General features: G+C 44.3%; 1 protein-coding gene across 1 annotated transcript; it reads right to left on the bottom strand.

Moving 5' to 3' along the window:
- Positions 1–650: 650 nt before the first annotated feature.
- Positions 651–12,553, bottom strand: VDAC3 (voltage dependent anion channel 3). Its single transcript, XM_061404603.1, has 9 exons — positions 12,468–12,553; positions 10,021–10,089; positions 9,119–9,168; positions 6,337–6,489; positions 5,462–5,514; positions 4,209–4,436; positions 2,743–2,893; positions 1,592–1,649; positions 651–1,171 (listed from the first exon to the last, which is right to left on the bottom strand). The coding sequence occupies exons 2-9, from the start codon at positions 10,085–10,087 to the stop codon at positions 1,080–1,082; spliced, it is 852 nt and encodes a 283-aa protein (XP_061260587.1). The 5' UTR covers positions 10,088–10,089; positions 12,468–12,553; the 3' UTR covers positions 651–1,079.
- Positions 12,554–12,920: the final 367 nt, after the last annotated feature.

Raw genomic sequence — 12,920 nt, 5'->3', positions numbered from 1 at the left:
CGTGGTCACTAAAGACGCTGAAAAGCATCTACGAGGATGCACGTCGAACTGCTCGCGACAGCGGGAGGGACTGGAGGGCGGACGGCAGGTTTCGCTTTTCCTCGCCACTACACGGACTGAGCCTGCTGCAACCAGCACACACACAGTGTTAAAACATTTTTCTTTCCTGGAGTTCTACTTTTAGAAAGACAATTTACCAGTAAACCCTGAAGATATCCAGTCTCCTCATTCCTCTTCTGAACCGCTATTTCCATCCTCTGGGCATCATTTTTCTAGATCAAAAGCCTTGTCCCGAGACCCGGGGGCCTCGGGTGCGCCCCCTGCTCCAGCCTCGCCCCGGCAGCATTTCCCCGCTGCCCCCTCTCCACCCACTGACACTCTCGCTCCTCCCCAGCGACTTTACAGATCTACCAGGAGGACAGACTCTCTCACCGCAACTGGCAGTGAGGAGCCCAGCAGACGTGCCCCCGCCCAGCAGGACGAGGCTCGGCCCGACCCAGAGCAGCAGCAGCAGCAGCAGGGAGGCCGACACAAGTGGCGGCGACCAGCAGCAGCACAGCCCGCTCAGACCAGAGCCCGCCTTCGAGCGCTGCTCCCAGCAGAGTCGGTCACACCAAGCACGAGCACCCGGCACCGGCAAGTCCAGTCGGTTTATGTTCCAAATGTGATGGGTTTATTTTACTCTGATGCAAAACCAAGGATTCTACTACCGTACAGAGACCAATATTACAAGGTCATGGAAAAGTGGTGTGGGACATGCAGGACGCGATGGACAACTGGAGGGTCGGGTCATCTCCTCGGAACATGACACTACACCGTCGCTGAGGAACACACGGAAAGTAACACTGCGGAACTGAACTGAAACGTGGCACGAACGTGACAGCTTCCGGGAAGCCTTCAAGCACCTCCCTTAGGGTGGACTCGGTACCTAAGCTTCAGTGTGGGGAGGAGTACAATTCTTTGGAAGAATAAAAAGTTCACACTTTTGAAATTTCACAGAAGAATTTTAAGGCCAAAACATAGTGGGTTCATTTCTCTTCACCTCCAGGGACAAAGCTGATGCTTTATTCATAACCACATTAAGCTTCTAGTTCAAATCCCAGACCGACCTTGTGCCCTCCTGCATTGAAGTTCTTTCCATCAATTAGAGCTGACAGGGTCAGTTTCACTCCTGAGAAGAAGAAGATCACAATTACTTGTAACAAGCATCACAATCAGATTATGTGTTTCCTAGAAACCACGGGTGGAGTCAGCGGCATGGGTTCAGCTGGCAGAGAGATCACAGCTATTACTAACTTAACACTAGGGATCCATAACCACCTCATCTGTAAAGCAGTCAGGACACACTCTACTTGGAGTTCAGACTTAAGAATAATGAGTGATCAACCAAACTCACAAGCCAGAGGAACCAAGTTATAATTAGAAATACACGCACATATTTTAAAACAAAAGCAATGAATCTGTTTTACTTCAAACAACCAAATGTTACACAATTGTCTGAACTACCCTAAAGTGACTACAGGTTGTCTGTAATTTTCATTATTCCTCACTCACCTACCCCAAGCCCACTGTCATTCATTCTCTTACTCACCTGGTCGAAGGGTCTGAGTGTAACCCAGTCCAATCAGGCTGGCATTGTTTACTTTAGCCTAAGATAAAGAGATGAAACCGAAACAGAAAATCAATTTTGTAATATGCAAGGCCAACACAACCACTTCATGCATCAGATTTCCAAAGCTGAAACACCTTAGGACCAATCCAGAAATACTGAAACTGAAAGCTAAATTAATAAATCTTTTAAGAAGTCAGTAGGACTAGTAGGGACAGAGGGGACCTTGAGCATGCATCTTAAAGGCCTCGAGAAGAATGTTAAAACACCGTGTGGCCAAACATCCCTCCCTGTGCACCGGATTCCTCTGAGATACCAGTTTTACGACCTCTGACAGGGCTAAGAGAATGAACTCTAGGGACAGAGCGATCTGGGATCAAACCCTGACACTGCTCTTACTGAGTGACCCTGGGCAGTTACCTGACTGCTCTAAGTCTCAGCTCCCTTGTCTGTAAAATGGGGGAGGAGGGCAATATTATTCACCGAACAAGAGCAGTTGTGAGGAATACATGAGATAATACATACAAAGTCTTAGCACAGGACCTGAAATTTAAGAGCTCAATTAGCATTATTAACAAGAATTACTAATGGCAATTGAGCTTCCCTAATAGCTCAGTTGGTAAAGAATCCGCCTGCAATGCAGGAGACCCCGGTTCGATTCCTGGGTCAGGAAGATCCACTGAAGACGGGATAGGCTACCCACTCCAGTATTCTTGGGCCTCCCTTGTGGCTCAGCTGGTAAAGACTCCGCCTGCCATGTGGGAGACCTGGTTTCGATCCCTGGGTTGGGAAGATCCCCTGGAGAAGGGAAAGGCTGCCCACTCCAGTTTTCTTGCCTGGAGAAGTCTACGGATTGTATGGTCCTTGGGGTCGCAAAGAATCGGACATGACTGAGAGACTTTCACTAACGGCAACAGAAAAAGTGATTGAAACCCAGGAATCTATAGATAAGAAAATTTTGAGGCCAAGAGATAAAATGACTTGAGAAGGTCAGACAACAAATAGGGGAGGAACCAGGATTGAAACCCACGTTTCCTGACTTCAGGGAGATGCTCCTCTCACTACACAGTGACCAGCTCAAAGTTAATAAAGAGCACGCAAACCACGAGCACATCACATGTCCACATCCTTACAGAGAGAGAAGTTCTGCAGTCCAGCTTGTACTTAGCAGCGATGCCGAAGCGGGTGTTGTTACTGCCAGCTGTCCACGCGAGGTTTATCGACGTTTCAATCTTCTCATTCACCTTCTGGTAGATGGACCCTCCAAACTCAGTGCCATCATTCCTGTTTTCAGGGCACAAGAAAACCTCGTTAAGTATCTAGTTTGTTACAATATGGAAACAAATTCCAAGACTATCTAAATCAGGGTCTTGTTTTATAACTACAGATTTCAGTAAACTTCTAGCATAAATGACTGTCAAATAAAAGTTATATAATTTATAACCACATAATTAAAGCACAGTAACATCTGATTCATTTACTTGGCTCCCCCACGATATAAATTTCTTAAACAGCATTTGACTAGGCACAAAGGCTGACACCAAGTAAATATGATCTGTATGTCTCTCAGTTGGTCATAGTACTTAGAAACTTCAAAATAGAGTTCTACAAAGATTCTGTGAAAAAACATATAAAGTAGTACACGTCAATTCTGGATTTCATTCAAAACACAATCTTAGCATAAGAAAGCACCTTCCATGCAACAGCTACCAGGCATGACCCAGGGTACTGTTCCAGAGCATCTCAGAGCTCAACCCCTGAGCTCTGATGGCTCTCCTGATAACACTTTCACCAGTTTCAATGCCTCTGTCTACACCACTGGTGACTTAGTCATCGTAAGTGGATTAGAGTGCCTAGTGGACGGCAATCCGCAACACTTCAAAAACAAAGAGCTAATCCTTCTCTTTCTGGGACACTGGTCGTGCCCAGTAGGCCAAGACATGAAATAACAGTTTCAAGTTCAAAGTCATGTAACCAACAGAGTGTGGCCCACAGACTTGAACCCAGGACTGCTCTGGGGACCTTTCTACTTCTGAATACAACACAGGTACCTGGGGTCACACCAGGGTACCTGAACACCTCCACAGAATTACACTGGCGCTGCTCCAGGACTCTCCGATCAATCAAGGGGTTATTCCTGATCCAAAGAGACCTGCTTCCAGAAACTGCCGAGATGAGCAGGGAACCAGAGGAAGCAGCAACACCTCTCCAAAGGACCCCTCTTATCAAAGGGAATCCTTGCCCTCGCTCTCTCCATTCCAGGCTCAGAGAGCAGCAGCAAGCACCTGCGCCAAGGGCACCACGCCTGACTTCGAGGCAGCACAGCAAGGCCAGGCGTCCACTGTGGTGGCGTTACACGCAAGCACCACCCCCTGCCGATCGAGGCCAGCACAGCAAGGCCGGGCGTCCACCGCAGCGTCGTTACACGCAAGCACCACCCCCTGCCGATCGAGGCCAGCACAGCAAGGCCGGTGTCCACCGCGGCGTCATCACATGCAAGCACCACCCCCTGCCGATCTGCGCAACATGCTAACGGCTACCATCCTTCTGGGCGGCTGTGCCAGCACTAAAGGAGAAACTCCGAACTTGGAACACTCACACATGAGTGTGCAGCTGGAAGTCTGCGGCCTTGTAACCCAGGGCGAAATTATTCTGTGACAGTTTGGATTTGGCTGTGTCAAAACTCATCTGATAGCCAGCAAGCCAACCTTCAAAGGCCAACACAGCCCAGCCATAGATGGTTGGTCCTGAAAAATCTATATCAACATTACTGCCAAGACTGAAACAATCCCGTTTATATGAGGCCTTCAATTTCCCACTCTTCTTTCTGTAAAACAAACAAAAACAACATGAGCTTTTACTGCAGTCTAGGAATCTTGAGAGTAAGATCCCTTTTCTCCCCCAATGTAAATATTATTTTGGTAGAAGGCACAAATAGACAATGTTTCAAATGACTGAGCTCTACAAATGTAATTTTGCTAGGATTTGAAATATATATATTATTTTTTACCTATTCTCTACTATAAGTCCAGATGATAGTATTTCATGATTAACTTCATAAAAGCATAAGTATAAAAAGGTGCAAGATATTTCAGTACCAAATTAATAACCTGAATGCATATGTATACAGACATACAAGAAACCAAATTCCTTTAAATTTTGTTTCCAAATGGTATAAAAGGTAACACCTGACACAATTTTAGATTATTAACCTGTCACAGAGAGAAATGTACTTTATTTTTTGGTAAGCATGTTTATTTTCCTCAGGTCAGTGTTGTCTCCCTGGACAATGTGGGATAGAAGTGTACACTTCTGAAGTGAGTGAAGGAGGGGCGAGCCTGCCACACGGCTCAGGAGGACCATGCCCCACCGAGCGCCACTCCTGTAGAGACAGGCAGGCAGGAAACAACAAAATCCCCGCTTTTCAGATGAAAACACTGAGCCAGAGAAGCTGGGGGATTTACAAAGGCTAAGAAATCAAGTGAGCAGAACCGTTCTTTACACGTTCTGCTGCCAAGAGACAACACACTTTTCTCAAGATGTTAACTTCCCAGCAAGACCTCACATCCAAGAATCCTCGGGATAGCTTAAAAACATCTAGTCTCAGACCCTTCTCGCACCTGCATTTTTCCCACAATGTGCCTCTTTGAATTAGATTTACAAGTTCTTGTTCTTCTGCCCAGATTTCAAATGAAAACCAGCCCCTGCCTCCGGCGTCTTCCCCGCCGTCTCCTGCACACACAGGTCTCTGCTTGCCTCCCCTTCTGAGCTCCTCCCGCAGCCCCCTCCTCTAAACCTTTCCATCCCTTCAAGAAACAAGACCATTTCAGAAAACGGGGTTGGGATAATTACCCTGTGTTCGGTACAAATATGGTATCAAGAGTCAGTTTCAACCCTTCAGCCAACTGAAAAATAAAGATTTAAATTTAACAATTAGCATTTTTCAATTCTTTTCTTGACTTGAGAAACCAATTCTAAAGTTTTCTCTAACTTATTCGCTAATAAGGAAGTCATTAAAGAAAGACAAACATTAGATTATTTCATAAATTGCCTCTTCTTCCTTTTCCTGCCCCCACCCCTTTCCCCTCACCCCAGGCTTCATCACGATTCTCACCAAAAAACGGGTGACGTAAATTAAGAGTACAAAACAACAAAATCCCAATGCGACAAAATAATCGTGATACTCTTTCGAAATTATTATGGTAACTGGACAGTTAACAAACAAACCTAAGTAACTTATTCAGCTATACAGATGCATTATCTATGATAATGTGCATACAGACATACCTCAAAAACTAGTGCCCTGAATGTAGCAGGCACTTGACAAGCATCTGCTGAAAGAGTTTCTCTTTGAAAACATTAAAGAATTTTTAGAACCATTTTTCCGTGGAGTCAGTTTTGCAATGTTTACAAAAGCAAAATTAAATCACTACAAATAGCTTGGTCTGCTCAGGAGACGCCCAATGTATAACAGTAAGTAGAACTGGTCAGAACAAAAGATGTCATAATTATGTACTCACCAACAAAATCTTACTTTATAGAAACATAAAACATACCAAAGAAGGCCACATGCAGAGAACAAAATACAGCGACTAGACAGTGCACGACTTCACTCAGATTATATTTGGACAAAATATATACTGTGGACACACTGATGACACAGTCTGTTCATCAGCTCATCCCCAAGATCAAGTTCACCCTACAAATAACTTCCAACACTCTCGTACCTTATTCTCCCAAGAGATTTCTGTCCCAAGAGTATTGTCTGTGTTCCACTTCTGCGTGAAGGTCAGTCCATAGTTACAGATCTTGTATTTGGTCTCTAGGTTGCCTGATGCTTTCCCTGTATCAGTGTAAGCATGACCAGAAGTAGAAAATTCCTGGTAAGAAAAAACAGTTAAAATCAGCTCACCAAATAGAAAATATTCATTCCAGAAAACAGTATTCAATGCAGCAGAAACCAATACAACTGACTTTCTACCACAACCCTACTCTGTAGCAACTTACTTCCTGCTCTCCTTCTTTCCTTCTAATCTCTAGACATTTTAACCAGTTTTGCAAACTTCCCATTACTCTACCTCTCTTACTGATATTTCTGTTCCATATACCCTCTTACTAAATGGGAATCCCAAACTCTCTCTTTTAAAAGAAAAATACCTTTACTGAAAATGCCTTTCCTAAAAAGACAAAAATATCAAATCTTAAACATTTACTTCATGACATGAAAAAGACTTTGTTCTTTATCAGAACTTTTGAACTATTAGTTCATTTTAAAGTCTTTAAAAAATCCCCAAACACTGGAAGCTTTAGATTCCCTCCTTTTAATAGGGCCAGAACTTTACTGCATTAAAAACTTTTTAAAATTTTCATTGTGGTGAAATACACTTAACTTAAATTAACCATTTTTATGTGTACAGGACACTGGCATTCAGTACATTCACACTGTTACAAAAAATGTATTGCTTTTGCCCACAAAACTATCTGTAAGATTTTCAGATCTGTAAACAATGTCAATATTTGAAAGTATCTATCCATTTTTCGTAACAAAATGGAATGTTGTGAGTTATCCCTCTTCCTCCCTCTCCTCTGTCAAACAGTTACTATGAATGGCTCAGAAGAAATCCTCCTCCTAGTTAGGTGTCCCTCAGTCCTATGACAGTAAGCAATTAGAAACACATCTCCTTCTAGGGGAAGCAAACAGTCAGCACCTGTCGCTGACAGTCTAGGAGCTGTCAAGGAAACCACACTGCTGACTGGCCCTGCCTTTAAAGCCCATCTCTGAAATACGGCCAACAGTCATGCAACGCAGCTACTCCGCCCCAGTTGTTTCACCACCTGCAATATGAATCCTTCCTCCACCAAACGCTCTGCCCCCTAACTCGCGTTCTATAGGCTGATGACACAACTGGGAAACTGTGATCTGTTTATCTACACGGCACAGCAAGTTTTCAAAGAGACTATCACACTGCACACTAAGGGCAAGGCCTTGGCAAAACACGACAAAATGCTAGCCATGTTTTAACGACTCACATCACTTTCTTTTAGTAGATCCAGCTACCGAGTGTTTTATTTTTCACATTTACCTTTTATGAACTTGTAAGTATAGCAAATACAAACCTTAATTTTGGTGCAAAAAATTAAGGTAGAAGCGTATTTAGTCTGTATTCCTTTCTTATGATCACTATTTCTTCGTCTGAAGCTCTGTCAAAAATCTAAAATACCAGAGCTCCAAATCTCAAACACAAGGCTATAATTTTCCTAAGCTGAGTTCCAGGTTCACAATTACTTCAATTCTTGTTTAATTTCATAATTAGCTCAAACAGTGCAAAACATATTTTTAACATGCACGTAACATCTACAGTTCTGCTGTAGTGCTAGTATGCAACAAAACAATCATGGAAATGTTACTGTTATAAATGGCGTATCAAAAAATAACAAGATATGATCTAGGCAGTCTGGAGCAAGGGATGAAATTTTTCCTAAATCAATACTAAAGAACAAAAACAGCCATAAAAACAAAGCACACAAATACACTGTTTTTCTTACCATCTGAATGAATATTCACAGACAACAGCAGCATGAAAGGGAGATAAAATTTTAGTTGTTGATTTTCTCAACACAAAACTACCTTGAGCAAATGTGAAATACGAATTAAAATGAGTGTGATTTTTCTGTTGTAATAGACTATATAATAAAACCCCATCTCAGGAGGGTAGTCGCATAAGTATTTATTTACTCCTAGAAAACCTGGGGAGAGAACAGTGACAAACCCGGATTAGACGGTGTAGACAAAGCACCGTAAATACTCCACACGCTTTCCGCCCTGCTAATTAAATCATCATGTCCAGAAATAAAATTTGCACTGGTTTGAATAGGCAAATACCAAAGAAAAAAAGATGCAGCCAATACGGAGAAATCAGAGAATAAGGTGAATGTCAACTTGATCTATTTGCTGAAACTTATAAAAGCTCTGGTTAGTGATGCTCTGATAATATGGTGATATAGCCTTTATTTCTTAACTTCCAGGAAAAAAAACTTTATGAACATTAATACAAGTTGACTAACCTTCTGCATGTATTTCTACACTTGTTTCAACTAATCATGATGGGACAGAGACTAAAGTTAGTTTGTTTTTGTAAAAGGGCAACAAAATTTGCATGAACCCAATAAAAAGGAAGCGAAGATTTTAGTGTACACATACATATTCACAAAAGTATAAAAATACAGCATAAAAAATACACACACACACACACACGTATGTATACACATGTATTCTGTATCTTCTGAGACTAAGACTCAGAATACTTTTATAGACAACAAACAAAGATCCCCCCAGATTCAGCTTGACTGCCCTTGGGCTCAGGTGGCCGAGTTGCTGTCTGAAACCTGAGAGGAGGACAAAGCTGTAGGGAAGACAGCGTAGCGCCAAAGGTAACTTGACTAAACAATGATTTTCAAACAGGTTCCTTTCATTATGCTACATCTATTAACAGTATATTGAGTACTTACCACTCCACTACATGACTTGGTTCTCAGATCTATTTTGACCATGCCAAATCCTAGAGACACACACAAAAATAAGTGATGTACAAAATGTGACATGCACTCCAGTCTTTGCAATTTAGAAATTATGAAAATAGTCCCTAGTACATTTCATATGGAAAATATTCAGTATTCCTGTTAGGTGAAAGTTCCACAAGAAACTGAATTATAACAAAATTCTAACAAAAACTGAATTGTAACCAAAAATTACAACAAAATGCTAACAAAAATTAAGTGTAATTTTTAAAGCCAAAATAATAAAGACATATTTCTAAAATATAAGTTAAAAAAAACCTATGGATAAAAGAAAAATGCACTATTTTAAGAACCAAAATTATTAGAAATTATACATATATACAAGCTTAAAATACATAATTAACATCACTAGTTAATAAAAAAATCAAATGTGTACAGCACAAAAACTTAAAAATTTCAAGACTAAATTTTTAAAACCAAAACTAAATGTCTACTTGGTTTCAAACACTGTATGTTCCTCCAAAGAAGTCAAAAGCCGGGTTTTCATACTCATGAAAACACTGCCATTATTTGGAGGAGGAAAAACACACTCCCTGCTTCAACTGTCCCCAGGGCTAACCAAAGGAGGCACATATATTACAGATTTATACTATTTCACCCCACAGATAACATTAAATATGCAAATATGTTTATGTACAAAACGGCTTTTAACGCTGTGGCACTCCACCTCTAAAAAAAGAAGTCTAGTGACCTGCTAATAGTTATCCCCCTAAATCTTGTGAAATAGATTAATGTTGACTTAACCTCATTTTACTGAGCACGGTATCTCCCATATCTTAGGCATTCAGTATGAATGCTTACCCCACACTGGCAATTTACAATAGCATACTTACCATATCCTTTGTTGAAGACATCTTTGGCAGCCTTTCCTAGGTCACAGTAAGTCGGTGTGTTACACATATCTTATAAAGAAAAATAAGGACAAGGGAATAGATAATATTTAGTACTTATTCACCGTTCCAGTGCTCAGTTCTGTAAGATGAGGTATACAGTGTTTCTTGCTTTGCATCATTCATGCTTAACCCCTAAGGCAAGCAAAGTGCAGAGAAAGCACTGCTCCTTTAAAAAGAGCTTCCCAGAAACCTGGAGAATGAAACGATGTTTCTCATGAGATTCACGGAGGTCATCTTTCTGCTTGCATTTCAAAGAAGAGAAATTTCTTGAACACTGAAGCAGATGTTCCATTAAACTGGACTTTCACTTTTTAAAAGAATGCAAAAATGTGCATTAGTAAAACATGTCTTGAGCAGTTGTAAAGCCAGAGAGCTGTATAAAATGACAAAGTAAATTTTCTGAGGATCTGTAAAGCAGATGCAATTAAACACCTTCAAGGCTAACATTTTTGCCACTCTGAAATTCAGTTCTTAAGAACTACCACAATAATTGAAGTGTATTCATCCAGAATACACCCTCTCTCAAAACTCTTCTTAAAATACAGTGCTATAATCTAACCTATTAACCAGATAGAGAATAGATCCTACCTGCAGTAATCTGCTTACCAACAATCGGTATACACTCTAAAAGTTACAGTCTTCAAAAGCCCTAGGTGTTTCACTCCATCTTGCCTGAGGATTCAGCCAGCTTCTTTACTGCCAACATGACGCTCACTTCACAATTCTGAGGCCAATCAACACTGCTGAATATACCATCCCTTTGCCCTTTCTGCACAATAGGAAATCTCTGCCAGCAGCATCCTCAAGTCACGCTGGAGCACCTCAAGCAACCCCATTAGCCCCACTGTGCACGCTAAGTTGTCAGGCTCCTCTGTCTATGGGATTCTCCAGGAAAGAATACTGGAGTGGGTTGTCATTTCCTCCTCCAGGATCTTCCCCACCCAGGTACTGATCTGGCCTCTCCTGCGTTTCCTGCCTTGCCAGGTGGATTCTTTACCACTGAGCCACCTGGGAAGCCCCTGTTGACCCCATTACTACCCCAGTAAAATCCAGAGCACCAGCGAGCCCTTGCAATTCCGATGCCTCAACCACCTACACGTTCAAACCTATTTATTTCTATTCAGCGGAGCTCTTGCTCTGGCCTCCTGCTAATAAGTTTCCGGCTATTCCACCACACCTGAACACAACACACACTTCATGGTGCACATCTTCACTGTGAACTCATTTAAATGTGTTCCTTAACCTAAATCTGTCCAATATGACAGACATTAGGATATGTTAAGAGAACAGAGTTTAAGAAGATATATAAAGTGGAAAGAGTAAAGATGAAGAAGATAAATGTACTGAGTCATACCATAATAAAACTTTGCTCTAGGCCACAAGGTTTCAAAGTTCTTTTCCAGAGCAATTAGTTTACAACTCAAGTCCTTTGCGTCCCAACCATCAATTTGACTTTTTACACACTGCCAACTGCAATCTGATATGACTCTTTATGATCACAAACGACGGCGGTACCTGTTGAAATTCTGCCTGAAGCCCATAATTTGGGAGGTGAAGTATAAAAACTAGGCATTACGTACTCAAATATTAAAAATGTTAAGGCTTTATAGTTTGCTTTTTAAAAAAAAAAAAAGGAAAGATACACTTAAGTGTTTAGAAACCTCCATCTAGGGACCCATTACAGTCTTTTTAGCATTTCGCTTCTTTTTCAAAAGCGCTTGCTAGACACTACAAAAGTCGCGTTGGGGGGAGGGGGTGGGGTCGTCTGACCTCAACTGTGCCCAGTTCAAGCTTTCTTTTCCAGGCCCACGATCCCGATGGGAAATGCACTGCTGGTATGAGCAAGCAAAAACTCGAGAAGCCCCAGACACGTCACGTTCCAACACATTGCTGCGGCTCTGCCAATGCACTCGTCCGTGGACGTGCACGGCGCCCCCCGGCTGCCGGAGCCGCAGGCGGGGGCGGGGAGCGAGGGGAGGTGCCGGGGTCGGGGGTGGGGGAGCGGCGGCTACAACAGCATCACCGTGAGGCAGCCAGCTCGCCTCGCCCCCGTCAGCTGTACGTTCAGCACCCTCCCGTCAGGGGCAGGCAGTAGAGGGGCCCCCTGATGCTGGATGCCGAGGCCGAAGAGAAAGCCGGGGCTCGGAGGTTCCCGGACCCGCCTTCCCTCGAAGCCAGCCTCCCGGGGACCGGCCGGGCCGAGGCGCAGGTGGCGGCGCGGCCCGCCCGTCCCCGGAGGGGCCGGTTCCCGCTGCCCCCGCCCGCGGGCCCGCGCCCCGTTCGGCGGCCCTGCCTCCGTTAGCCGCCTCCCGCGGGTCCCTGCCGGACGGCCGCCCGCCCGCCCGGCCCCCGACCGGCCGCCAGCCCGCGACCCCGGCTCGCCTCACCTCCGACCGGAGGGCCCGTCCGCTCCGCCAGGAGGGGCCTGTCCGCTCCGCCAGGGCACCGCTGAAGGTCTTCTTCGGACCAACGCCGTCCGCGCCTGCGCGGCCCCACGCCCGCGGCGCCTGCGCGCCCCGAGCCCCGAACCCCGCGCCGCGGCTGCGCCGGAGAGTCGCGCCGGGGGCGCGCGCCGCGACCCCGAGGCGGCCCAACACCTCCAACTGTCCGAGTGCGCGCGCGCGCGCCGCGGAGGCCGGCGCGCGGGGGCAGACGGGGTGGACATGAGCGCGCAGGCGCGGGGCCCGAGCCTTTATCCCCTGAGGGGCCCGCTCTCGCGAGAAGGCGCGGAGCCCACTAGCGACCTTTACCCGCGGAGGGGTCGCCCGCTGCCGCGTCTTTCTCCGGAGGACACCTGACAGGCCTGTGAGGGGATTTCGTCTCAGAGTGACTGAAATTCA

Source organism: Bos javanicus, chromosome 27 (genome assembly GCF_032452875.1).
Source record: "Bos javanicus breed banteng chromosome 27, ARS-OSU_banteng_1.0, whole genome shotgun sequence".
In the NCBI taxonomy this organism is placed as follows: domain Eukaryota; kingdom Metazoa; phylum Chordata; class Mammalia; order Artiodactyla; family Bovidae; genus Bos; species Bos javanicus.
Note: the sequence above shows the minus strand (reverse complement) of the source record. Positions and strands in the feature narration are given on the sequence as shown.

Excerpts from the sequence above, each read along its gene's own strand:
- VDAC3 (XM_061404603.1), bottom strand. The coding sequence starts at position 10,087 with ATGTGTAACACACCGACTTACTGTGACCTAGGAAAGGCTGCCAAAGAT. Across the intron at positions 9,169-10,020 it reads TGTCTTCAACAAAGGATATG|GATTTGGCATGGTCAAAATA; the intron begins GTAAGTATGCTA and ends GTGTGTCTCTAG. Across the intron at positions 5,515-6,336 it reads AAATCTCTTGGGAGAATAAG|TTGGCTGAAGGGTTGAAACT; the intron begins GTACGAGAGTGT and ends TTTATTTTTCAG.